Genomic DNA, 25,587 nt, shown 5'->3' with positions numbered 1-25,587 from the left:
TAGTAAAAGAGTAATAGTTAATGAAAAATCACAGGACTTCGAAACCAGACCAGCTGTGTGAGAAGCCGAAATTCTAGACCACTCAGACACCGAAGGGACTTCTATACTCTATCTTTCCTTTTGTCTATTCATCGCTCTGATTGTCTCTTTCTGTATATCGTCTGCCCATCTAGCGTGCAGGTTCTGTACATTCCATTAGAAGCGAATAGAAGCATTTGAAATTTGGATATGGAGAAGAATGGAACGTGAGAAGTGGACAGACAGAATAAGATATGAAGCTGTGTTGGAAAGAGTGAGTGAAGAAAGAATGATGCTGAAACTGATCAGAAAGAGGAAAAGGAATTGGCTGGGTCACTGACTGAGAAGAAACTGCCTACTGAAGGATGCACTGGAAGAATGGTAAACGGAAGAAGAGTTCGTGGCAGAAGAAGATATCAGATGATAAACGACATTAAGATATATGGATCATATGAGGAGACAAAGAGAAAGGCAGAAAATAGAAAAGATTGGAGAATTCTGGGTTTGCAGTGAAAGACCTGCCCTTGGAGAGAACATTGATTGAATGAATGAATGAATGAATGAATGAATGAATGAATGAATGAATGAATGAATGAATGAATGAGGCACTCTACCGCGTTCATTGTCGCCTAAAAAGAAAATGCAAGCAAATTCCGAGTAACAATGTGCGATAAATTTCTGTTGACCTGAAGAAATCCACGAAGGAAACTGTTTACTTTGAGAACCATTTGGTGTGGACGTTGTCACGAGTCAGCGCTTCCACATATGGAAGATAATTGGTCAAAGACGAGCAGCCAGCTGCTCACCCTTCCACTCTGATCAACACAACATCCGTCACTGTATACGTAAAGACCGAAGTACTGGAACTCTTTATTTAACTGAAAAGCTGAACATCTCTATGGAAGTGCTCAAGCCGCGTCTGTTTAGCGGGCTGGTCCTCCATCCAGGGAACCCAGCCAAGTAGTGATAGACAAAGCAGACATTGTAGAGGGTTTTGCTAGGGGTACTCTTGTTTCCCCTATCATTCCACCAATACTCTTCATCACCTTCTCATTTCATCTTATTTACTTATGGCTTTTAAGAACCAGGAGGTTCATTGCCGGCCTCACACTAACCCGCCATTGGTCCCTATCCTGATCAAGATTAAAACAGTCCCTAGCATCATATAGGCTACCACCTCCCTCAAATCCATTTTCATATTATCCTCCCATCTACGTCTCGGCCTCCCCCAAAGAATTTTTTTTCCTCAGGTCTTCCTACTAACACTGTATATGCATTTCTGGGTTCACCCATACGTTCTACGTGCCCTATCCTTCTCAAACGTCTGGATTTAATGTTCCTAATTATGTTTGGTGAAGAGTACAATGAGTGCAGCTCTGCGCTGTGTAACTTTCTCCATTCTCCTGTAACTTCAGTCCTCTTACAAGCAAACATTAATAATAATAATAATAATAATAATAATAATAATAATAATAATAATAATTATTATTATTATTATTATTATTATTATTATTATTATTTATTTTAGCTGGCAGAGTTAAGGCCGTAAGGCCTTCTCTTCCACTCAACCAGCAAAAAATATATATATACATATGCATGAACTTACAAAGAATTCAACAATTTGATTTAGATGAGAGTTACATGTATGCAAGTGTTATTTACGAATTAAACAACAAAATACTATGAATTATTAATTAAACACTGAAATGAACTGTGTAGCAGAATTAAGCTTAAATACATAGAATGTTAATATATTTCAAATAATATTAGATAATAGAAAGAGATTATTATGACACAATTTCGAAAATACAGCACTATCAGGATGATGTCTAAAGAAAGAAGTAACAATGTAGTCAGTGATAATTTAAATCAGTATGATTGGAGTGAAATGCTAATAAGGTTATCTTTTAAGCTGTTTTTAAAGGTGTTTATTGTCTTGCAGCCCCTAACACTTTGTGACAAGGAATTCCATTGACGCGAGGTGGATACTGTAAAAGATGATGAATAACAAAATGTTCTATGAAGAGGTATACTTCTCATTGAGGCAGATAAAAAAAGTTATTTTTTTTCTTTTCATCATGTTAATAATGTCAGAACAAGTTGTTATACAAATTTTGGCCACTCGAGCGCAATTACTAGGACCGTAAAAAATAAGTTTCCCTAGAGCCGCTTCAGAAATAAAACACAAATTGATGGAAATATTTATTGGCACAGATACAGCAATTGTTGAGCTATTTTTCAACATATCCCCCAACGCAATTATAATACTGTGAAATCAACTTTTGTATCCCTATGTCATAGAAGTCTGCCGTCTGGGATTGCAACCAGTGTGTGACAGCCGTCTGTACCTCTCTGTCGATCCCATGATATAACAAATGTCTCAGCTTCAGTGGGGAATATGTTGAAAAATAGCTCAACAGTTGTTGTATCTATTCCATTAAATTCTTACAATGAAAGTGTGCTTTCTTTCTGTAAACGGCCCCAGGAAAACTTTTTTATCTGCCTCTATGAGAATGTTAGATTGTTTGCCCCAAGTATTTTCCGAAGTATAGCTCGAACACTATTAACCTCTGTTCCTCTCTCAAAGTGAGAGTTCAAATTTCACAACCATACAGAACAATGTAACTGTTTAATAAATTCTAACTTTCAGTTGTTTTGAAAGCAGACTAGATAACAATTTTTTTTCTGAACTGAATAATAGCAGGCATTTCTCATATTTATTATCCGTTTAATTTCCTTTACAGTGTCGTTTATATATTTATTACTGATTCTCCAAGGTATATGAATGTTTTCACCTCTTCAAAGAATAAATTTCAGATTTCTATATTTCCATTTTATCTGTTCTCTTCAATAGTGAAAATAAACTGGGGTGACATTTTGGGGCCGGTACGGATTTCTGATGGGCTTGGGGCTTCGGGTCCCTGGGACTTATAAGGCTACCTGTATGTGGATGGCCCACTTATCAGCTCGGATTCACTAACTTGGACATTCATCGCATATATAGGGCGCCCAAAGGGCCAAAGCGTGCCAAGTGTACAGACCCGTCCCGGATCCAGCCCTTGTAAAGACAAGAAGCCAATGGCATTGCTCAGAATAATTTTGCAGAAGAAGATTTAAGAAGGTGCAGAGTGACTTGTCGACAGACGCCTCGTTTGTTGCCGGGAGACCAAATGCTGTCGGACTGCAATTTCTCAAGAATTGTAAAACCGTGCTGGACATGAACGAAATGATTTTCTGAACAACATGACAGTGGACGAGTCTTAAATTTTCAATTTTGATCCCGAAACTAAACTACAGAACTGACAATAGATGTCGTCAGCTTCACCTAAACAAAAAAGGACCAAATTTGTTATGGAGAAGGGTCATAGAAGTTTATAAAACGTCGTAAAATAACCAATTTAAAAAAGAGGGAGAACCAGCGTTGTGCTCCATTCTCCTTACAGTCCAGATCTGTTCATACGACTTACGGATATTCACATGAGAAAAAGTAAATTGAAATATCGTCTTTTTCATGAAATGAAGAAATCATAACAATTGAAGATATAATTTGCAAAAGTATGTCAACAACTGGATTTCGAGTTTACAAAATGGCAACTGTTTAAAAAAAAATAGATATGTAGAACAGGTTGAATAAATAAACAGTTTTTGTTCATTACGTCTTGTGTTATTACTTCTGTACTCCCATGTAATAGAGCAAAATAAAACGACTTGAAATACTATGGAAGAAGTCATTATACAGAATGATTCACTAAATCATACTGGTGGTTAAAAATTTATACAAGAGTAATTATGTGTAAAAATAATGTTTATTGAGTTTTACAAAAGAGAAAATGGCAACAATGTTTATGTCCCAATCCCCTTATAGTCCGAATTTTGTTCCTTACTACGTTTGACAACTTCCATAAGTAAAAAAGACGTTTGAAGATAAACGTTTTCACAAAATTATCTCAAACAATATTTTATATCAGCAAACGTATTCATTTAAAAGCCATGACTAAAATGTTCTTTGTTCAAATGTGAAAATTGTAGGGTGGACGTGTAATATGTAATTTCTGTACAGGTTATTCTTTTGTTTGTCTCTTTGTTTTTAAGCATTTAGTGATAGCTTAAAATCCTCGCTTTTCTACAGTCTCTTTTTGGTAACAAGAAATTTGTTTTCTTTTTCTTAATTCGTAGAGCTAACCCATGTAATGGTGTATTTCAGGATCAAATCACCATCCAGAGTCATCATCGCCAGGCTCACTCATTTTGTTCGAGAGGACGGATGAGAAGAGCTACAAGCCGTGGACTGGCGTCATTCAGAAGTTCTTAGAAGGTAATAATGAACATATTGCAATGGTGCACTAAATATATGAAGCAAACGGATAGCTTATCAGTTATCACCCTTCCATTCTGAGACTTGGGTGCAGGTTCTGAGTCCGAAATGGAATATTGGTGGACAGAACTGAGATTAGTGTTGGTTTTCTCGGAGTGCCATTTGTCCCCCCCCCCTATTCATTTCATTACGTCTTCATTCCTCGCTGCGGTCCATATTATTGCCACAGAGAGGAGAAAATTCCCACAATGTTGATCCACAATGTAAAACTAGTGTCGAGACTTCTACCCGACTTCGCCGTTTGTACGTATTAAGGCTGATTCACACTAAACCGAGAACGGAAACGACAACGAGAACGAAAATATTGTTAAAATAAATGTTTTTAAATGTGAGCTTTCACAATTAACTATTGTAAATGCTCACATTTAAATATATTTCCGTTCTCGTTCTCGTTATCGCTTCTCGGTTTATTGTGAATCAGACTTTATGGCAGACGATTGTCGTCCGGTTTTACAGTTTAATTACGCATCCTAATGTACAGTCTTGAAGAATTTACAAGAGTGGCGTGATTTTTTTATTATTGTTATTTTAAAGTTAATACTGATTGTGTATATGTATTCAATCTCTCTTTTTTACTTAATTATGTTTATTATTATTTTTAAGTTAATATTTGTATACCGGTATGTATTTTTCTGTATGTGATTTGATCCTGGTTGAGTGGAAGAGAAGGCCTGATGGCCTTAACTTTGCCAGGGAAAATAAAACTATTATTATTATTATTATTATTATTATTGTTATTTATAATATTTGTTGTAGTAAATGCGTAAGAAAATGTAACTTTGTAGTTAAAAATCGAAAAAAAAAATCTGTACGAAGCAACTATGAAATTCACAACACATTTTCAGCTTCAGAATACTAGCTAATTAAAGAAATGATACTCCTGAATAATTTATTCTTTATCTGTAATATTCTTTTTATCCTTAAAACTAAAGAATAAAGATATTTTACAAACAACTTCAAATTAGTGTAACTCTGAAAATATTGAGAATAGGACACATGTCTATATGACATTTTTTGCTCAGAATATCTTCGGAAATAGTATATAATTTAATGTACCGAAGTACATATGTTTCCATGCAGATATTCTGCGTCGTCGTACGATGAAAGAGTAATGGAACGGAGAAAAATTCTCTCCGGCACCGGGATTTGAACCCGGGTTTTCAGCTCTACGTGTTGATGCCTTATCCACTAAGCAACACCGGATTCCCATCCCGGTGTCGGATCGAATCGTCTCAGTTTACGTAGAGCTTTACGTGCTGATGCTTTATCCACTAAGCAACACCGGATTCCCATCCCGGTGTCGGATCGAATCGTCTCAGTTTACGTAGAGCTGAAAACCCGGGTTCAAATCCCGGTGCCGGAGAGAATTTTTCTCTGTTCCACTACTCTTACACCTTCGGAAATAAGTTCCGTAAGTGGCGATAAATCCTCTTGAGAGCTATGTACAGTATCCATGCCCTCTCTTGCAAAAATAAGTAGCCTATATACTGCAACTTGGCATCCTAAGTTGGACGCCTCGTTGCAGAACAGTGATAATTTTATTATGATGGATAATTCATTGGCTGATAGTAGGAAAAACGGAATTCCTCGAGAAAAAACTACAGTACTGCGAATTTCGTATGAAATCACATTCACATGCCATTCGAGTCTCTGACATGGCAAGGTGACATTGTAGCCACCTGGCTATCTACACGCATCATTAAGTTACAACTTTCACGCCGTATGCGCTTCGAGCCTCGCCTCCGGGGATTTCCGACAACAGCGATCCATAAATCTTAACGTAAACCTGAGAGTTATCGACATGACAGTGTGAGAGAGACATACAATACGCACGACTCCAACGTCACACGTTTTGCGTGCTTCTTTTCCCATCGAACATCGAACGCAGTGGCGTGGTTGGTGACGGAAACGTAACGGCTCGATATGTCTTGATGTCTTTTTTTTCCGTTCCGCTGTCCTTGCACGATATTTCCAGTAAGACGCCTCCGCACGGCTATTATAGCATATGCATCTATTCTTCATTCATGTTCGTCTACAATTTCTTGTTTTAGAAAGACGAGGTCTCAAGGCTGTACAAGATTATGAAACGTATTTTATAGCACTTCGTCACAGATGTTTAATTTATTTTGGTGTAAAACTATGACGGGCTTATGTCAGGGCGGCAATGAACCTCCGGGTTACTTAAAAGTCATTTGTAAGTAAGTAAAACTATTAAATGACTTTTCTGTTTCTGATGATAGATATATGAACTCACGCGACGTTTCGAAAGTTTTCTGTTTTAACTCGTGCCACGGAGGATTTACACCTGGAAATATATTCAACTCGTCCTATAATCTTTTCGCTGTAAGAAAAATCCTAATGTAAACAATAGCACGTGCCTGAAGTGAGGCTTCATTGGCCGCTGTTTGGCGCCGTAGATTCTCAATACGTGTTCCCGCCTACTGTTGTACATTCTGTTTCATGTTAAACATTTTTCGTTACTCGTCAAGTAGGTCTAACCTCACTACTATGCATTCGTTTGCTTAGGAAACATTTATTTTATAATTACTGTAATTAAATTATTTTTAAGTCTTATGTCTTCACAATGGGCAGCTGAGGATGCAGAAGCCATACTTCAGTACCACGTGCTTACGTGAACAACTACGATCTCAAGTGACGCCAGCTTGTTGCAAGAACAGACTACCTCGATATTACTGTTGGTATTCATCCGCGTTCATAGTACATAACAAAATATAAAAGTAGCTTTTATTTTACCTACATAGCGTTTTAATATGAGTAAAGTTAAATGTTTCATCGTATTTAACAACTAGAATTCAATGTTCTATTTTCAAATAATACAAGATTGTGGTTTCCAAATACGAACTATATTTTCCTGCGTCATGTGAGTGTTTCGACTGGGAGCCAATCACGGGTATGACAGCAACGTGTTTATGTTAACATTAGGATTTTTCTTACAGCGAAAACAGTATACACACAGAAAATGATTCTCCTACACGCTGTACATGTAGGCCTACTCAATTCGTCCGATTCATACAAACTATAGAGGTGGAAGAGACGTCAGATCAGTAGACTATAACAAATTATGTACATATTATATATACAGGGTGATTTAAGAAGATTTACCGTCCCTTATACGGAGCTTATTTCCGAAGACATTCTGAGCAAAAAAATGTCATATAAACATTTGTTCTAATCTCAATATCTTCAGAATTACACTAATTTGAAGTTGTTTGTAAAATACCATTATTCTTGAGTTTTAAGGGTAAAAGAATATTATAGATAAAGAATGAACTATTCAGGAGTATCATTTCTTTTATTAGCTAGTATTCTGAAGCTAAAAATGTGTTGTGAATTCCATAGTTGCTTCGTACAGATTTTTTTTTTTTCGATTTTTAACTACAAACTTACATTTTCTTATGCATTTACCACAGCAATTGTTACAAATCACGCCACTCTTGTACATTCTTCAAGACTGTACATTGGGATGCGTAATTAAACTGTAAAGAATCAAGTTCTTAAAGTCGTATGATTTTCAATAAATTTTTTCATAAGTGCGTAAGAATGATGTCATTTTTAGTTAAAAGTTGAAAAATAAAATATGTGCAAAACAATTAACAACAGATTTTTAGCTTCAGAACACTAGCCAATTAAAGAAATGACACTTCTGAATAGTTAATTTTTTATTTGTAATATTTTTTATCCTTAAAACTAAAGAAAATAGGTATTTTACTAACAACTTCAAATTAATGTAACTTTGAAAATATTGAGATTAGGACAAATGTTTATATGACATTTTTTGCTCAGAATGTCTTCGGAAATAAGTTCTTTAAGGGACGGTAAATCCTCGTGAATCACCATGTATATAGCAGATCCTACCGTACCGGATAAAATTGCTAGGTCATTCCATGTCAACTGATCTTGTATCTAAAAAAAAATATTTTCCACAAAAGATCTATTTCTGTATGCTAAAATACGCAACATAGTTCAGGAGACATGGATATAATATATAGCTATATTATAGCATTTTAAAATAAAAATCTACATGTTACCATAAATAGAACAGGTAAACTTTGTTAAGCGATTGATAATTTCAATCACGGTTTTGTTTCCTATGGTCGGTTATAGTAGGAGTTAATGAATCTGGCCAAAGAAGGAAGATATATCTATGGGGAAAGCTTCTGTCGTAGTTAAAAAAGTGAAACATCAAAAAGCCTGAACAGTTTTTTGTTTGAAAATGATTAATTTTCACAGTAAAATCAAAAGTTAAAATTTGTGATTGCATTGTTGTTTCGTTTTAAACTTTAATTACAAGCATATCCAGAGGCTTCAAGGTGGCAGCCCCACCACTGTTTTGGCTACTTATCACTGGCAAGTCATAGAAAGAAACTTTACGGATACATTATCATTATCATTATTACGGTATTCAGTAAGCCTACTTTGGACTCCGGTGTTAGGTGACGTTTGCATTTGGAGATCATCGCACAATACAAGAGACTCTCAACAGTGCGCCTTTGTGTTTAGACTACACGATAAACATTGCAGGCGGAAAAGTTGCTGCACTTCAGACGGGGTGTCGAGGTTGCCGACCTCCTCTTCCTGGCCGCATAACTGACCATGGCGGGCACCCGCATGGGGATCCATTTGTAACGGAGTCATAATTCACTGGCGACAGCTAAATACCGGAAGTTCCTGTTGCGTCCGTAATGCTAACGACGTTTACCGTTCGAGTACATGGGAAAGAAGCTCCAAAATGAGACAGATTTCGGATGAACTTGACCCCAGAGAACAAAGCCTTATTTTTTAGGAACTTTTGTTTCGCAGTGACAGCATAAGAATTACTGTAAGAGAAAATGAGCTAATCCAAACTTTGCTGAAACTGCCACACATATAGGACAACGAAATACGAATATGTTTCGAACTGTAATCGTGGTATATTAAAATATGATTACCTTTGTGCAGGTTACAATAATTCAGCTGAAAACGTGGTCCAATGCGGCTACGACAAGCCACCTTCTGCTGGGCAGGTCTGCGAGGTGAAAATGGACGAGTTCGGCAACTGCAACAAGGAGAATGACTTTGGTTACCCAGAAGGAAAGCCATGCGTCTTCTTGAAATTCAACAAGGTGACAACACATTATCTACTGCATGTATCCATCTCCTTACGGCTTACTGCCTCCTGATCATTTTGTCTATCTTGGCAATCCATCCTGGTCACCGGCATGGCTCAGCTTGCCTGCCGGTCTGAAGTTGCGAACGGGTGCGGGTTCGATCCCCGCTTGGGCTGATTACCTGGTGGGGTTTTTTCCGAGGTTTTCCCCAACCATAAGGTGAATGTCAGGTAATCTATGGCGAATCCTCGGACTCATCTCGCCAAATATCATCTCGCTATCATCAATCTCATCGACGCTAATAACCTCGTAGTCGATACAGCGTCGTTAAATAACCAACTTCAATCCATCCTGCTAATTCAACTATACCTATCCACCAAATTTTCACTCATTTTTATTATTAGTATCTTCATCAATTAACATTCATTCATCCATCAATTCACTTATGTATGTAGTATATATGTATGTATGTATGTATGTATGTATGTATGTATGTATGTAATGTAATGTACAGTAGGCCTACTATATGTGTGTAAAAATTTAAATTATGGTTTATTTAACACCGCTCGCAACTGCAGAGCACAGCCGGTGTGTCGGAATTTTGTCCCGCAGGAGTTCTTTTACATGCCAGTAAATATACAGACTTGAGCCTGTCGCATTTAAACACACTTAAATGCCATCGACCTGGGCCGGGATCGAACCCGCAACCTCGAGTACAGAAGGCCAGCGCTATACTGACTACGTTACCCAGGCCGACTGTATGTATGTATGTATGTATGTAAAAATTTAAATTGTGGTTTATTTAACGACGCTCGCAACTGCAGAGTTTAGGCCTATATCAGCGTCGCCGGTGTGTCGGAATTTTGTCCAGCAGGAGTTCTTTTACATGCCAGTAAATCTATTAACTTGAGCCTGTCGCATTTAAACACACTTAAATGCCATCGACCTGGGCCGGGATCGAACCCGCAACCTCGAGCACAGAAGGCCAGCGCTATACCGACTACGTTACCCACGCCGACAGTATGTATGTATGTATGTATGTATGTATGTATGTATGTATTTATTATGTATGTACGTATGTATGTATGTACGTATGTATGTATGCAATGTAATGTATGTATGTATGTTAGAGGTCTGCATGGGTCGAAATTTTTAGACCCGGGCCGATTTGAACCAGACCCGAACCCGACCCGAAACACGAGATTAGCTTATAATTATTACCCGAACCAACCCGAAAGCCGGAGAATAGCAGATAAAGCAGAGGCCAGGAACAGCTGCGAGTAGGAACATGAGAAAGGTAATCTTCCAGTCTCCCAGGTAAAACAAAATCAATTTTTATCTGTGTCTAGTCCACACCTGTGGAGTAACGGTTAGCGCGTGTGGCCGCGAAACCAGGTGGCCCGGGTTCGATTCCCGGTCGGGGCAAGTTACCTGGTTGAGGATTTTTCCGGGGTTTTCTCTCAACCCAATACGAGCAAATGCTGGGTAACTTTCGGTGCTGGACCCCGGACTCATTTCACCGGCATTATCACCTTCATTTCATTCAGACGCTAAATAACTTAAGATGTTGCTAAAGCGTCGTAAAATAACCTACTAAAAATAAAATTAAATTAAAACTAAAAAAAAAATGTGTCTATGAGAGAGTAGAGACGAGACAAGAACAGTTAGAAAATACGAAGTCGAACTAAACAATAACTTACGATGTCGGTAATCTATTGTTCTGGATGGATGTCGGGTGGACATCTAACCATGCATGCATTAAAATAGTCGTATTATTTATTTAATCAGTACATCATTCGTGGAAAAAGAAATTCCGTTTTTTTGAGGCCCGAGTTCGGCCCGAACCCTACTAGCATAAGTAAAGTGCGACCAGAGCCCGCCTCACGGGCTGTTTCTGCCTACTTACGGTATATACAGACCGATTATAATAAAATAATTATTTAGTCCTCACAGCTCAGCAACGCGAAAGAGGGGAAGTAATAGGAGTATTGGAGAGAGTTCCGGAGTAGAGATAAGGGCGAGCGGTCGGTAAAGCAATGCAGTACAGCTTAACTGTACTGGAAACACAACGCTATACCGCATGCGTGACATCCTATCGCTCTGACTGCAGGCGACAGACTAACCTGAACATCCCTTGACGTAAGTTAATGGATTCGCCTTACCCAGGCGCAGATCGCCGGCGACTGTCAGGACTAAATAATCGTACTGTACCCACTTACATATCCATTTATATATCGTCAATCAATCAATCAATATTCATCCTTCCATCCATTAATAAAGATCAATCAATCTATTCATAAAATAAATATCATCTTAATCCCCAAAAAAATACAATCCAGTCTGAAGGTATTTGTACTAATACATGCACTAAAAACAAATTTCTTGCCAGCCTTCGCTAATTTTTTCCACGGCATAGAACTAGGGGCTTCATATAATGTCAAGTCTTCAGCTGAACTTACGTTGAAAGAGTAAACGAGAAGAGAAGGTTGGAGAGAAAAAATATAGAGGAAGTGTTACAAATATGGAATATAATTTTAATTTTTTCGTTTTGGAACCTATATTGTATGTTTTGAATATTGAACGTAAAATATCGTCCTGTTTATTGCTGAATGTCCCTGTGAATGGTAAACCGAACTTAGAAGTTCGTAAGTTGTTATAAAATGTTTGAAAAAAATAATAATTTCCTCAAATTCTAACTTATTTCCTTCATAAAAAATGGAGATACAAATGTGGAATACTATTAACAAGTTACAAGATTAACAAAACTGCAAAGTCAAAAGATCCTATACTAATATACGCATAGAACAAGTATTCAGCATCTTCATTAGAAGGTGTTTTCCCAACCGTAATACTGAATCCAGATGGATCGTCTCTCACGTCTTTTCTCGAACTTCTTTTATGGCTTCTTGCATTGCCTTTCCATTCCATTGTTTTCTAAGTTTGTTGAAAGGTGAGGTTTTTCCTCCTCCTACAGGTGCCAACATAGTACCGAAACGGAAAACTATGGTATAAAGATGAATATCATATAATAATACTAGTATTTCATATTTGTGACACACTGATGTCACAGTCTAGTATATACAGTCACGAAGCTCAATATGTAGTAAATATGCATCCGTAGATAGTTGCTAACCACTAGGATCGCTAGTATCGCCTCATTACAGACAATGCGAAGTAGTACCTGCACAGTCTATTGTTCCTAGTACCCTCATAAACTCAAGTTTCATGACTGTATATACTAGACTGTGCTAATGTTGTAAGTCATAACCTCAAAACATATAATTTAAAAACGAAATCAATTAAACATAGGTATATTGCTATATTTTTTCTCTTTAAGAATATATACCATTAATATTTCTAACATTAAGGAATAACAACATATATTTAAGGAAAGAACTTACCGCCAAAATTTTCACTTTCCTCCAAAACGTGTTAATGATCAAATTGATAAACGTTCAACTGTTCAGCTTCTAACTGCAAACTAACATATTCCCGCAAAAGAGAGTATCAGTGCGTAGTAATTTGGAAGGTTCCTGCTAGAATACAACACGTCTCACTTCTTCTACAAAACAGATTCTAAAATACTGGTGATTTAAATGTAATACCTCTCCTAGAAATTCTTGCTTCAATTCTAGCACAGTCCACTCATTTTAATACACCATTTCTAGAGTTCTGTCATTACCAGATGCATTCATGTTTTCTATTATAATCAACACATTTTTAAGTGATTACCTGACATTCGCCTTCCATTTGGGGAAAACCTCACAAAAATCCCAACCAGGTAATCAGATTCAGCGGGAATAGAACTCACGCCCACCGCAGCTCCGAATCATCAGGTAAATGCGTTATCGCCTGAGCTACGCCGGCCGCTGGAAGATGTTAGCATATAGGAACATCTGAGCGCGTGACGCTTGTCGCAATTTGGGTTTTCTCGGCGTTCTCCCGTTTCCCCATGTTAGGCATCTACATTATTTCGTCATCATTCCAAATGATTTTCCTAACGCCGGCTGGCGAAGCACGGAGGGGGTTGGCCTAGGGACGAGTGGGGTTGCCTGCTCGAAATCTGGATACACAGCGAACCTTAGTGTAGTCAGCTGGTGTGGGTTTGGGAATATGCCTACCTTTAGGGTTAGCGCAATATATCTTGAAAGGTCGAAGTATTGGGTCATAGTGGACCATCCCTAAACTGTATTTTGTACAATTCCTCACCGGAGAGCAGCACGAACTAGCGCGACTACTTTTAATATTGTAAATTGACGCTGAAGTTTTCAATCGGAATTTATCATGTATAGAATTCTACAAAGTTCAGCTGGTTTTGAGCACAGGAACATTCCATTCATAGACGATTATGTTATGCCTCTGAATTTAAAGAACTGCCCTGTGTTCTTCACTTCAGGTCGTGGACTGGGTTCCTGAATTCTACAATGATTCGAATAACTTGCCAGAAGATATGCCGGTAGATCTTAAAAAGCACATTCAGGAGATGGAAAGAAAAGATGTTCTAAACGTAAGTATAAGCTGAAAAAAGATTGTTATTATTATTATATTATTATTATTTTTATTATTATTATTACTATTATTACTGTTATTATTATTATTATTATTATTATTATTATTAATTGTAACAAGGTTAGATACATATTATTACGTATTTTCTTTGTTATTCTTATATGTATGGGTAAATTATTTTATACTGAAAATTACGAAGAATGTAATTGCCAATTACTGTTTTTTAAACAATGTTGTTTCTTATTCTAAGACCATGATCATTGGCACAAAGATAAGTTTGGTTACCAGCCGACTACACATGTTTGTTTTGCTGGTTTGTTGACGTTGAGAGCTTCGTCACTACTGTTCATTCGGTAGATATATAGTCCAAGCTCACACAACTTCATAGGCTACATGTAGTTTCGGTACTAACTTCTTACCTCTGGTCCCACGTTGGGCATCTCCCGGATTCATGATGTACTCATATTTGAGGGCCTAAAAAATCCAGATTCACTTCTTGTAAGAGTAACAACATTACATCAACTGAATTGAGGAAGAGGAAAGTTCGTAACATATTTTGCTTATTTTTGTTTTGTAAAAAATTAACATTCAATGTAGCTACTTTACAACCATAGTAAAAATTAAAAACATTTACATTAGCATGACTGTACTTCGAAAATATTACTGTCGGTTAAGACAATCGTAGAATAACGACTTTTACTGCCCTTGGACATGACTGCATAAATTTTAAATTATTATTTCATTACATTATGGAAGATACGTCTGCAACGACGTTGCTATAGCCTATAAGTAGTTAGTAGGAGGTCCATGGTTTGTCCACAAATGGATCTTCAAAACGCATTGACATCATCGCTATCCCGACAAGATCAACAAGCGGATTCATAATTGATCCAACTGTAAGGATGGAAACGTACGAAAATCAACCTGGTGAGTACATCAGGAAAACTGCGACATGTACGACCCCACTATACCATGTTATAAGGAAAAATATCATCTAACGTCGATCGAAGTTACTGGATTACTGATTGGGGCTAGAGGGACCATCACAAAAAGATTCGCGCATTTTTGCAAGCAGTTTGGTCTATGACAAACTCTTGTCACTAAAGTATCTATGTCTGCAGTGAAGGGCTCTATAAAAATCCTAAGAAACCATCTCTACACGTAAATAGATTGATCTCTTTTCTATGGCGATCTGCTCACTTAAGTTGGGTCTTGCAACTAGTGCTAAATAGACGATTGTGATCACCTGATAGCAAATAGATACCGTACTAGAAAATTTTATGTTTCTTCTGGAATTAATGATCTTTTGTTTAGTTGTCTTCAATTATTTATAATTGTGTTATTTCTATTTCTTTTCTTTCTCCATCGTTTTTTTCATTATAATTGTGTACCTACCATTTACTCAAAAAAACAACAATTTTTTGATAAGCTTTGTCTTCTAGGCAGCCTTCACTTGGAGGAAGCTGAATAAAATTCAAACTAACAAATGAAAAAAAGACGAGTAATATGGACATATGAATATGTAATAAATGCTACACACATTATGGTTCCGTATGAGATATTGATGCAGAATCTGTATGTGCAGAAGTATGTGCCTCTGTTTTCGACGGAAATTTGCCTAAAACAAGGCATTTTTTTTTTAATTATTTTCTGTTTGGGTTCTAGGATATCATGATGTGTATCTTGCTCATGAAGGTCAATCTCTCGTTGTTTACTATTCATTTTATGATCTCTGTTAGGAGGCAGTTAATTTTTGTTACCGGAATCATCTCTTGGTTGCTCCATTATCATTTATTGTCGTTGTGTCTTTGAGATCTTTCAGACATGTTTTTCTCCATTTCTGTAGCCTATCACTATGTGTAGCTTCAGAGGCATCTTCCATCATTTGTTCATTGTCATCTGTTGCCTTTTATTATCATAATTTATTTCTGTATGCATGTATAAAGTAGGATCTGTACAGTGTTGTATTTATTAGAGTCGTGCAATGTTCGAACATGAGAGAGGTATTTAAAAACTTCATCTTATTTTACATGAAAAAACTAATCGCAAGATCTGTACTAAAATCCTACGTGGTTAAAGCATGAGTGGAGGACAGCGGATATTTTTATAACAAGGTGAAACGAACATGACAGACCTACTTCTGCAGAGCGAACATCGGTGAATATCAAACTTCGCCATACTCGATAAACTTGAACCGAATATAGTGTCTGTAATGCACGACGCTAGTATCTATACCAGCGTTGTCAGACACAGCCTAAACGGAGCGGAGCGCTCCACTATAACTCGTTGCGGGCTCCGGTGCTTCCACAGACATAAGCAAGTTCACGCTCCGACTGGACGTCTCTAGCACCACAACCGGCTTCGGAGCTTACAACTTTGACACTACTTATCTATATGGTTGTATCCATGTTTGATGAATGGGCGCAGTAGGCTACGTTCACCTGCTAGTCGAACCGGGCTAGTATCGTGAGCGTTACAGATACTCCGACCTGCGGTTAGAGTGTCAGTTTGTATTTCCATCGTCTGTCTGCCCTTCGTTCCTTACAGTCTTACTAATAAACCGTGTATAGTTTTTATAAGAGACTTATGCAGAGTTGAGACAGACAACGTTACTAATAAACCGTGAATAAGCTATGGACGTATAAACAGGCTGGAACTATACAATGGGAATTGCTTTGCAGTAGTTATATACACGAAACCCCTTGTTTAAGCGTTGTATATAGGGAAAACATTGCCGCCCCTCCAACAGCTGTTCGTATCGACTGTCATTTTATGATGATGGTTACCTTGCAAGAGGAGTATTCTACTCCTCTTGTTACCTTGTAACCACAGAAGAACAAACCAAAGATCATAGAATTATTAGAATAATATTGCCGTAGCTTGTACTCTTTGACCAAAATGTAGTGTGGTAATCGATTAGAGTCAGTTGTACTATCGATATTTAACATGCCACATTATAGCGCTCTACCGGATGCAATAGAGAACCTCAGATATTCTATTACCTTTCGTAACGAAGTAATGACGAAACCATGACGTAGCTGTGTAACAGTTATACTGTTATACACGACGTATGTAGTGATTATTAGTAAGGAATTTACACACGACTTATAAACGAGCTACTCATTGTATAAGTATAAGACAGTTAAACGTCTGTATATAGAGTTTTTATTAGTAAGACCGTTAGTGTTTACATTTTGTACAGCGTCTTCTAACAAACTCCTTGTCTGATCAGCAAGGCTAAACAAAAGTGTTGGTTATAGGCTACGTAGCATCGTATGTTCGTAGAGTTCTGTGTTTACAAAATGCTTATGTGCACGCACGACTACTTACGATAGCGGCTGCTTGTATGAATGAACTCATAATGGAATTTACATTTACAGGATTAATTAACTCGGTACAAATATTAAATTTACAAAAAAAAATCATTATGAATTAAGTCAAACACATTTTCCTTCATGTTCTGAATTCAGTCCTCTTGTTATCTGTTATTTGTTGAAGTTTGTTTCGGCATTCTGATACAACCTCACGTCACTTGGGGGGGGGGGCTGAACTGAATTTTGGTAATTTCTAAACTATAAAAGATACATTAATTATTTTTTGCATATTAGTTCTGGGCATTACTTGGTACATACATGCAAATTTTCAAAGTTCTAGTGTTAAGTAATATCAGCATTATTAATTATTCATATTAATTTTATGTTAATATTTTGATATCTATATACAGAAATTCCTATCTTGTGGTACAATTTCACAAACCTTTCAATATTTATTTTTCTCGAGGTAACGTATGGCATGGTAAAACATAACTGACATTTAGTTTGCTCAATCTCCAATTGTGTTTTGAATTTAAAATTATTAAATTTAATAATTTCAAAAATATTTCGACCCAATCATACTTTACACTATGCACAAAATTGAATACAAATGATCAAATATTGAAATACACTGAAACAGCAGCAACAATTTCAGAACAATATGTCAATAAATGTGGAAGTAGGCCTAGATAGATTTTGAAGAAGTGAATGTGCAGAAAAAAAAATTTAACCGAGAAAATAGACACCAAAGTTTAAATGAACTGAATTTTGGTAATTTCTAAACTATAAAAGATACATGCATTTTTTGCATACTAGTTCTGGGCATTACTTGGTACATACACGCACATTTTCAAAGCTGTAGTATAAGTGATATCAGCATTATTAATTATTCATATTAATTTTATGTTAATATTTTGACAATTAGTATAGGGAACCATACATTCTGAAACTCTGCTCTCAGTTTGACAAATATACTATGTAGTATTCTAAACGGACTCTCTGTTCCAATGTGCAAATAATCAGTTAGAAAATTAAGGAAAACCACAGTAATTCTGAAATAAAGAGAGGAAAAACCTAGCAGAGGGAGTAGGCGTGACCCATCGTGGTATTTAAATGGGTACGACTTCAAAAATTGCGGCAGAAACACCTGTTAAAAGTGGAATATGCAAATGAAACTTGGTTAAATATTCACAACAATATTTAGAATCTTTTAATGTAAAAATCCAAAAATCACATTTTTAGGCCATATATACCCTATTTTTCAGTTCAGTCCCCCCTTAAGGAGTTCTACCACAGTCTACTATATACAGTCGCGAAGCTTGAGGTGTTTTTTTACAAATCTCGTGATAAAGCGCTCCAAGCGGTTAGCAACTAGAAAGAATAGACTGTCCATGGTCGACTTTGTACTGTGTCGTATTTCTATCGAATGCTATCTCGTTGCGTATTTCACATTGATGCTTGTGAAATGTTCGTTATTGGTTATAATGAAAATGTTAATGGCTAAAATATAATAATTGGAATAATAATATGGGACAAGGAGGAGACTTTGTAGTGCTATAAATTGTAGCAACAATAAGAGAAAGAGGCCAGAGTTATCCTTTTTCCGATTTCCGAAAGATTCAGAAAGGTTCCTGGGTTTCCACAAGAATGCTGTGTAGAAACAAAACTGTTAATTTGAAGTTCTTTGTGACTGTTAGAATACATTATATCCTTAAATTTCAAAATGAAATGTTTCAGTCTAACCGAAAGGACATTAGATACCTGCTAAATTTTCAGAGAAATAAAGGTTAGGTCTACTTTTTTTTTCAGAGGATATATTTTTAATTGTAGCTATTAATTTTGTTATTATTTTTATGTGTTATTTTACTAAAGACGTAGAAAAATTAAGTTTGTTTTAATGAAATTTATTGATCACGTTTTATTTACAATTCTGGTGGGATTATTATTGCTTAGTCCTACTTTTTTCTTCAAAGGATATGTTTTTTAATTATAGCTGTTAATTTAGTTGTTATTTTTATTTGTTGGTTTACTAGAGACGTAGAAAAAGTCTGTTACAATAAAATTTATTGATCACGTTTTATTTCCAATTCTGGTGTGATTATTATTGCTTAACCTCATCCCACTTTGTTAACTACGTAAGCATACACTACAAGTACCGGACGTAAGTTACTCCATTAATTCATATTTCCATTATTATTGTTGTAAAGGGAAATGCAAATTAATATTTATTGGTTTCATAGTTAATTATCGCTATAATCTTGAATGAGTGAAGCTATTATAGCAAATTTCAGTTCGTCTTGCACAAACAAAAATTATATTAACTTATTTCTTGCAGGTATCTTCGAGTTTATGGTGGAATTTAATATACTTCATTAAAATAATAAATTAACTTTATGCATTTAATATTTCAATAATGGAAGGAAGGTGTTAATTTTTCCAAAAGAACACGACAACGAAAGTATAACATATTTTGTCGTCTGCTAGGAGAGAGATCTGCGATGATGAGGCGATAGTAGCGATCCTAGTGGTGGGCAACTACCCATGTTTGCATTTTTACTACATATTGAGCTTCGCGACTGTATATAGTAGACTGTGGTTCTACTATTGACGAGAGTCGGATGTTCACTCTCTCTGCTCCTTACAGACAGTAGACACACCCGACAACGCAACGCATTTTGTAAACAGCGTATATAGGCTAGAAATTGTTTACTATAAGCTCACCAACTTCTTATTACCGACTGGAGATGAGGTCGCTGCTATGGCTACAACAGGAAACATAACTCCTGCCGTCGGTAATCGGAACTTGGCTGGCCTATACCACAGTCTAGTATATACAGCCACGAAGCTTGAGTTGTGAGGGTGCTAGGAACAATAGACTGTGCCGGTACTATTTCGCATTGTGTGTAATGAGGCGATATTAGCGATCCTAGTGGTTAGCAACTATCTATGGATTCATATTTAATACGTATGGAGCTTCGTGACTGTCTATACCAGACTGTGCCTATACCCTGGTACCAATACTTAGGCCTATCTTCAGCGCTACTGTTCAGTAATGTTATGTAAGTTTGTTGACATTCCCCCCGCCCCACCACTTCACTAAACAAGACTTGCCGACAGACTACAGTTACTGGAAAACTAAATTTTCTTCTTGGCATTCGGAGCGAAGATGTGATTTTCCCCTACATATGTAACACAGTTGTGGTTGATCTTGATAATGTATCACTGCAGTATAACCACCAATTATTACTTTGTTTGGAATATGTTTCCGCATCTCGATATGCACAACCGAACGCCGTTGTTTACTGGAAATTTGTTCTTCGTACTCCACATTTCAGCACGTATTGTTTTAACTGGCCCACACTGACCTAATGATTGATTTACTAATTTATTTTCAACTTCCGGAAGTATATTAAACATTCGCACTGTAATTGCATTAATCTCAGCACGCTGAAAAACTAACCTTATAATATAAATTTAGCTTCCCTTATGAAAAGGCTGCCAGATTTGACAAAGCGTATTACATACAATTTGGAAACACACCTAAAAGGTAAAATGATGTAGGTACATTTGAAACGGTTAGGGAATCGTACTTGAAGTTAACGTCACTTTCGTACGTATTCATAAGTCGTTCATACTGTGTGACAGAGTTAATTTAAGATAAACTGATCATTTCAAAGTATATAGCTGTATAAATTCTACCTGGTCAGACGTGATGTTGAAACTCTACGTCAATCCAGTTGTGTAGTTTCAAAAGCGAAAGTTTCTCTGCTTCTGCCGGGAATGTGATCTTGATTGCGTTTTCTCGTTGTACGCGAGACATGGTTGCACTGTTATCGTTGCACACAAAGAAGTACCAAAAACTGTGGAAATTAAATCAATATATGCGTACAAAAATTTATACTATAAGAAAACGATATGTAGCTCGCTGAAATATAAGATTGTAGGTTCGAACCTCCGGACATAAAACACACTAGCGACCCGCACTGGATGACAGCCAGCGCAAGACTGTCCTTTGAAAGTCATGTTTATGTTTTTCTGCAGCAGACATTCAAACCATATTTGGCTGTAATTGATTTCAATTTGTGAACGGATTTTTGTAAACTGTCTTCTACTATAACTTGATCATCAGAACTGTATGAATTTCTTTGTTTCTTGTGATCTTTATTTCTTTTATATCTTATCCTACTCCCATTCTGATATGATTTCGTTAACATATACAATGTTTTTCAAAAGTTTCGCATATTGTCTTTTGCATTTAAACCAGTGATGTCAACGCAAGCGCATTTTTCTGACCTTGACGTCGTGCGGGGGCAGCAAGCGCTAAGTATGGAAGGAGGAAGGATTGTGTATATGAATAAGCAACCTGCTGGATTAAGAAAACAGTGGTGCACAAATTTCAAATGGAACGTGAAATTTTATGTCGTTATTTTTATATGGCTTCTTTCTGTTTAATATTATCTATATTGTCTGTAAAACAAACGTACTAACACTGATTTCTTAATATTACACTTGTGTTTTAAATCTTAATGACATAATAGAGAGTTAAGAAGGAATATTCATTTAAATTCCACAGTAGAATACTATTATACTGTATTAAGTGGATGAGACACATCATTCATAAAGAAAGTGACATTCCAAAGAAAGAGATTGAGTATGACATGATAAGTTGGAATTTATATTGATGGTATCTTTAGCCTTACAAAAGTAATCAATAAACTAATCAAAACAATATTACAGTACAAAGCAAAGTTACCTAAGTACTGTATCTGTTTTAAGTGTAACTAATATTACATAACAAAACTCTTACCGCATTATGCTTTTGAGGTGATATTTGTGAACAACTTCCTATCATCACAATATTAAATTATTTTCTCGAAATCTGCTGAAGCTATAGCGCTGACATTTTTACAACACATGGGCACGTATCTTTTGCTTATGATGTAACAGTAGTTGCTTTGTTAATTCATTTCCTTACAAACGATTTCCATGCGAATATTTTCAAAATTTTCAATACACTATCTTCAGTAATACGTATATACGGTATATTAGATTTGCGAAAACATTCTGTAAGGCTACTAGATAAATAGGCCTATACCTGAAAATTTCACTTTTCTATACGAAAAGTTGAGAAAATATTTCTTTTGAATAAAAACATCAAACTTGTGAAAAATGAACATTAAAATTAAAACTTACATTCTTATAATGCACTTATACTTCTCAGGCAAATCTAAAAATTAACATGGATACAGTTTTAATAAGTTCTCTTCCCTTTATCTATTGAATCAGTGCTGGCCATCCCTGAATATAGCTCGACCAAGCGGCATATACCACCTCTTTCGTCTGTCTCCTTTCCGCTGTAAAGCGCTCAGGTTCTCCTGGGCTCTAAAGCGCGCGCTTGCTCCTGTGGGAATCAATTGACATGCCTGATTTAAACGGATATATATTTTTTTTCGAAAAATAAAACCGCTCGAACACTTCAAATCTTGTATTTTGAAGGGAACTTTTAATATTAAGGAAACATTTTAATGGTCATTGTTATGAGAGTTGTGATGTTATCGGAAATGTTTTTAAATGACATCCCATATTTTTATTCCCATCACCTGAAAGATTTGTCTTTTTTTGTATCGCTACACGAACTATCAATTGTTTTTATACTAAACGTTGCTATGGTAACCAAATAAATAGTTGGGTTCCTGGTGTTATGGAAGCAGTTTAATATTATTGAAATTAACAGAAAATAAAGATGTTCTTAAGTAAAAATGAAAGAATTGAGATTTTAATGATGATTGGAGAAATAATTCAATAAAAAATATAAAAAAAATTAAATGGAATTTGTGCTGCGTCTTTATCGTTGCAAGATCGTAAATGAGAAAGATTTTGAATATTTAATTAATTGAATATTTTTTGCTATACTGATTCAGAGAAATTAATTTGGTAGCCTACAGATGCATTATAGGGGCCAATCTCCTTATTAGTTGAATGGTATGAATGTTACTATCGATATGTATTGTTGTTATAATCGATATGAAATATGTTGCCAACTTCTAAATTAACAGTTTTATATTGTTGACTTGTAGCCTACTTCAAAATGGAAATAACGGCAGTAACAGTAAAATGTATTTTCCCTGGACCAAAAATATAATACAAACTGACTAAAATCACATCTAGTAACAAACTATTCAAATCATTTTTATTCATTTTTTAATGTGGTAGCATTTAATGCTTATCGAATATTGAATACTAAAAACGATAATCGAACCATTATTTCCGCTGACCTTTTTTTCAGCATATAATGTATGATGGGTGGCCCCTATAATGCATCTGTTCCATTAATTTACTCGTTTTATAGAAATTATTAACAATTTTATTCTCAATTATAAGTGCAAATATTGAAGTTGTACAATTCAATTTGTGACAAAATTGTGTTACGAGAAGTGTATTGTTTGTAAATCCACCAACAAGCTCTACAAACGTCAAATTCAATTAAAGAATGGAATATTCGTACATTTATGAAGATCAAAGTGCAGGTAACGTGTGGGGGTAGGACGAGCAGTACGATAAACACGAGGTATGCAGAAGGTTTTAGTTACAACATTTATGGCGGAGTATTAATTGAAATTATATTTTCCAAAAACACACAAAACAAAAAAAAAAAACTCAAATTGCATAACGTTATCATATACACATTTTAATAAATAAGCAATTGTAACGTTGAAATAATTCAATATAACAAATCAAATTTTGCTAGCCTACTTATATAATGTTGCTTTCAAGCACCATTTTTTACGGTCATGAATTTCATTCTCTGTATGACTAACATAATATCACCGTCTTTTGTGGCGGAATTAACAAAACTACAGTATATTGGTCTGAAGCGACAACACTATTTCCTAAACATAATTACAGTACTGTAGTTTTGTTAATTCGGCCACAGAAGACGGTGATATTATGTTAGTCATACAGAGAATGAAATTCATGGCCGTAAAAAATGCTGCTTGAAAGCAACATCATATAAGTAGCAAAATTTGATTTGTTATATTGAATTATTTCAACGTTATAATTGCTTATTTCTTAAAATGTGTACATAACAATCTTATGCAATTTGTATTCTTTTGTTTTGTATGTTTTTGGATAATATAATTTCAATTACTGCTCCGCCATAAATGTTGTAACTAAAACCTTGTGCATCCCTCGTGTTTATCGTACGGCTCGTCCTCCCCCCCCCACCCCCACGCGATACCTGCACGTTGTTTACGTTTTTCACTATATCTAAACGAGACGCTCAACTGTATAAAGAGAATCATAGGGTGCCATTTAAAAATGATTGTGGTGACGTTACAACTTGCAAAACAGTGATATTAAAAAATGGTTTGCTTCTTTGAAAAAGTATCCTTTAAAACATAAAGTTAGATGTGTTCGAGAGTTTTTTTTTTTTTCAAAAAAAAAATCCGTTTAAATATAAAAGACAACCTGCATAACTTATAAAACACATTGTATGTTAAATAATGTAGGAGACAAGGGACAAGAGACTTAATATCTGCAATATTTAAAATAGCCTATTTCGAAGTAGAATTACTATAAAATATTTGTCCACTATAGCTCAGCTGGTAATAATTCCACTAACAAGATTCAGCATAATAATTTTCGATTCAGGTAAGGAAAATAAAGATCCGTCTCATTTCTATTGTGTGTCTTCCTGAACGTAGTTTTCTGCCATGCTGGCCGCGCAGTCTTGATCAGTTTCGCTGTTAGTAAATATCTTCAATGATATCATACTGAACAAAATAATATAAAACCTAAATTAATTTTTTAATAATAATAATAATAATAATAATAATAATAATAATAATAATAATAATAATGTAGAATAACTCTTCTCGGGTTCTCAGCCAGGTGAGTTGGAGATTAGCTTCCAAGCTTTCAACGGCTAGCTCTGCCATCTTCTTCGTCCATGAAGAAGATGGCAGAACTAGCCGTCGAAAGCTTGGAAGCTAATCTCCAACTCACCTGGCTGAGAACCCGAGAAGAGTTATTCTACATCAAACGCCGGGAAAGCCTCAAGTCATACAATAATAATAATATTAATAATAATAATATTATTATTACTATTATTATTATTATTATTATTATTATTATTATTATTATTATTATTAGACTGATGCATAAATCCGTAGCGGTTTTGTTCATCACAACACTGCGTTGTCAGGAGATTGTTTATCGTTTGTCTTTTGTTATTTGGAATTTTGTACTTGTAAATACGCCT

At 35.8% G+C, this 25,587-nt stretch overlaps 1 protein-coding gene across 1 annotated transcript in view; it reads left to right on the top strand.

Annotated features, from left to right (window-relative positions):
- LOC138706504 (sodium/potassium-transporting ATPase subunit beta-2-like) overlaps positions 1-25,587 on the top strand; it is a 77,825-nt gene that overhangs the window by 35,319 nt on the left and 16,919 nt on the right. Inside the window, exons 3-5 of the mRNA XM_069835859.1 lie at positions 4,223-4,333; positions 9,353-9,516; positions 13,898-14,008. Coding sequence (XP_069691960.1) covers positions 4,223-4,333; positions 9,353-9,516; positions 13,898-14,008 — 386 coding nt within the window. The remainder of the gene's footprint in view (positions 1-4,222; positions 4,334-9,352; positions 9,517-13,897; positions 14,009-25,587) is intronic.

This window comes from Periplaneta americana, chromosome 9 (genome assembly GCF_040183065.1).
Source record: "Periplaneta americana isolate PAMFEO1 chromosome 9, P.americana_PAMFEO1_priV1, whole genome shotgun sequence".
Classification (NCBI taxonomy): Eukaryota; Metazoa; Arthropoda; class Insecta; order Blattodea; family Blattidae; genus Periplaneta; species Periplaneta americana.
Note: the sequence above shows the minus strand (reverse complement) of the source record. Positions and strands in the feature narration are given on the sequence as shown.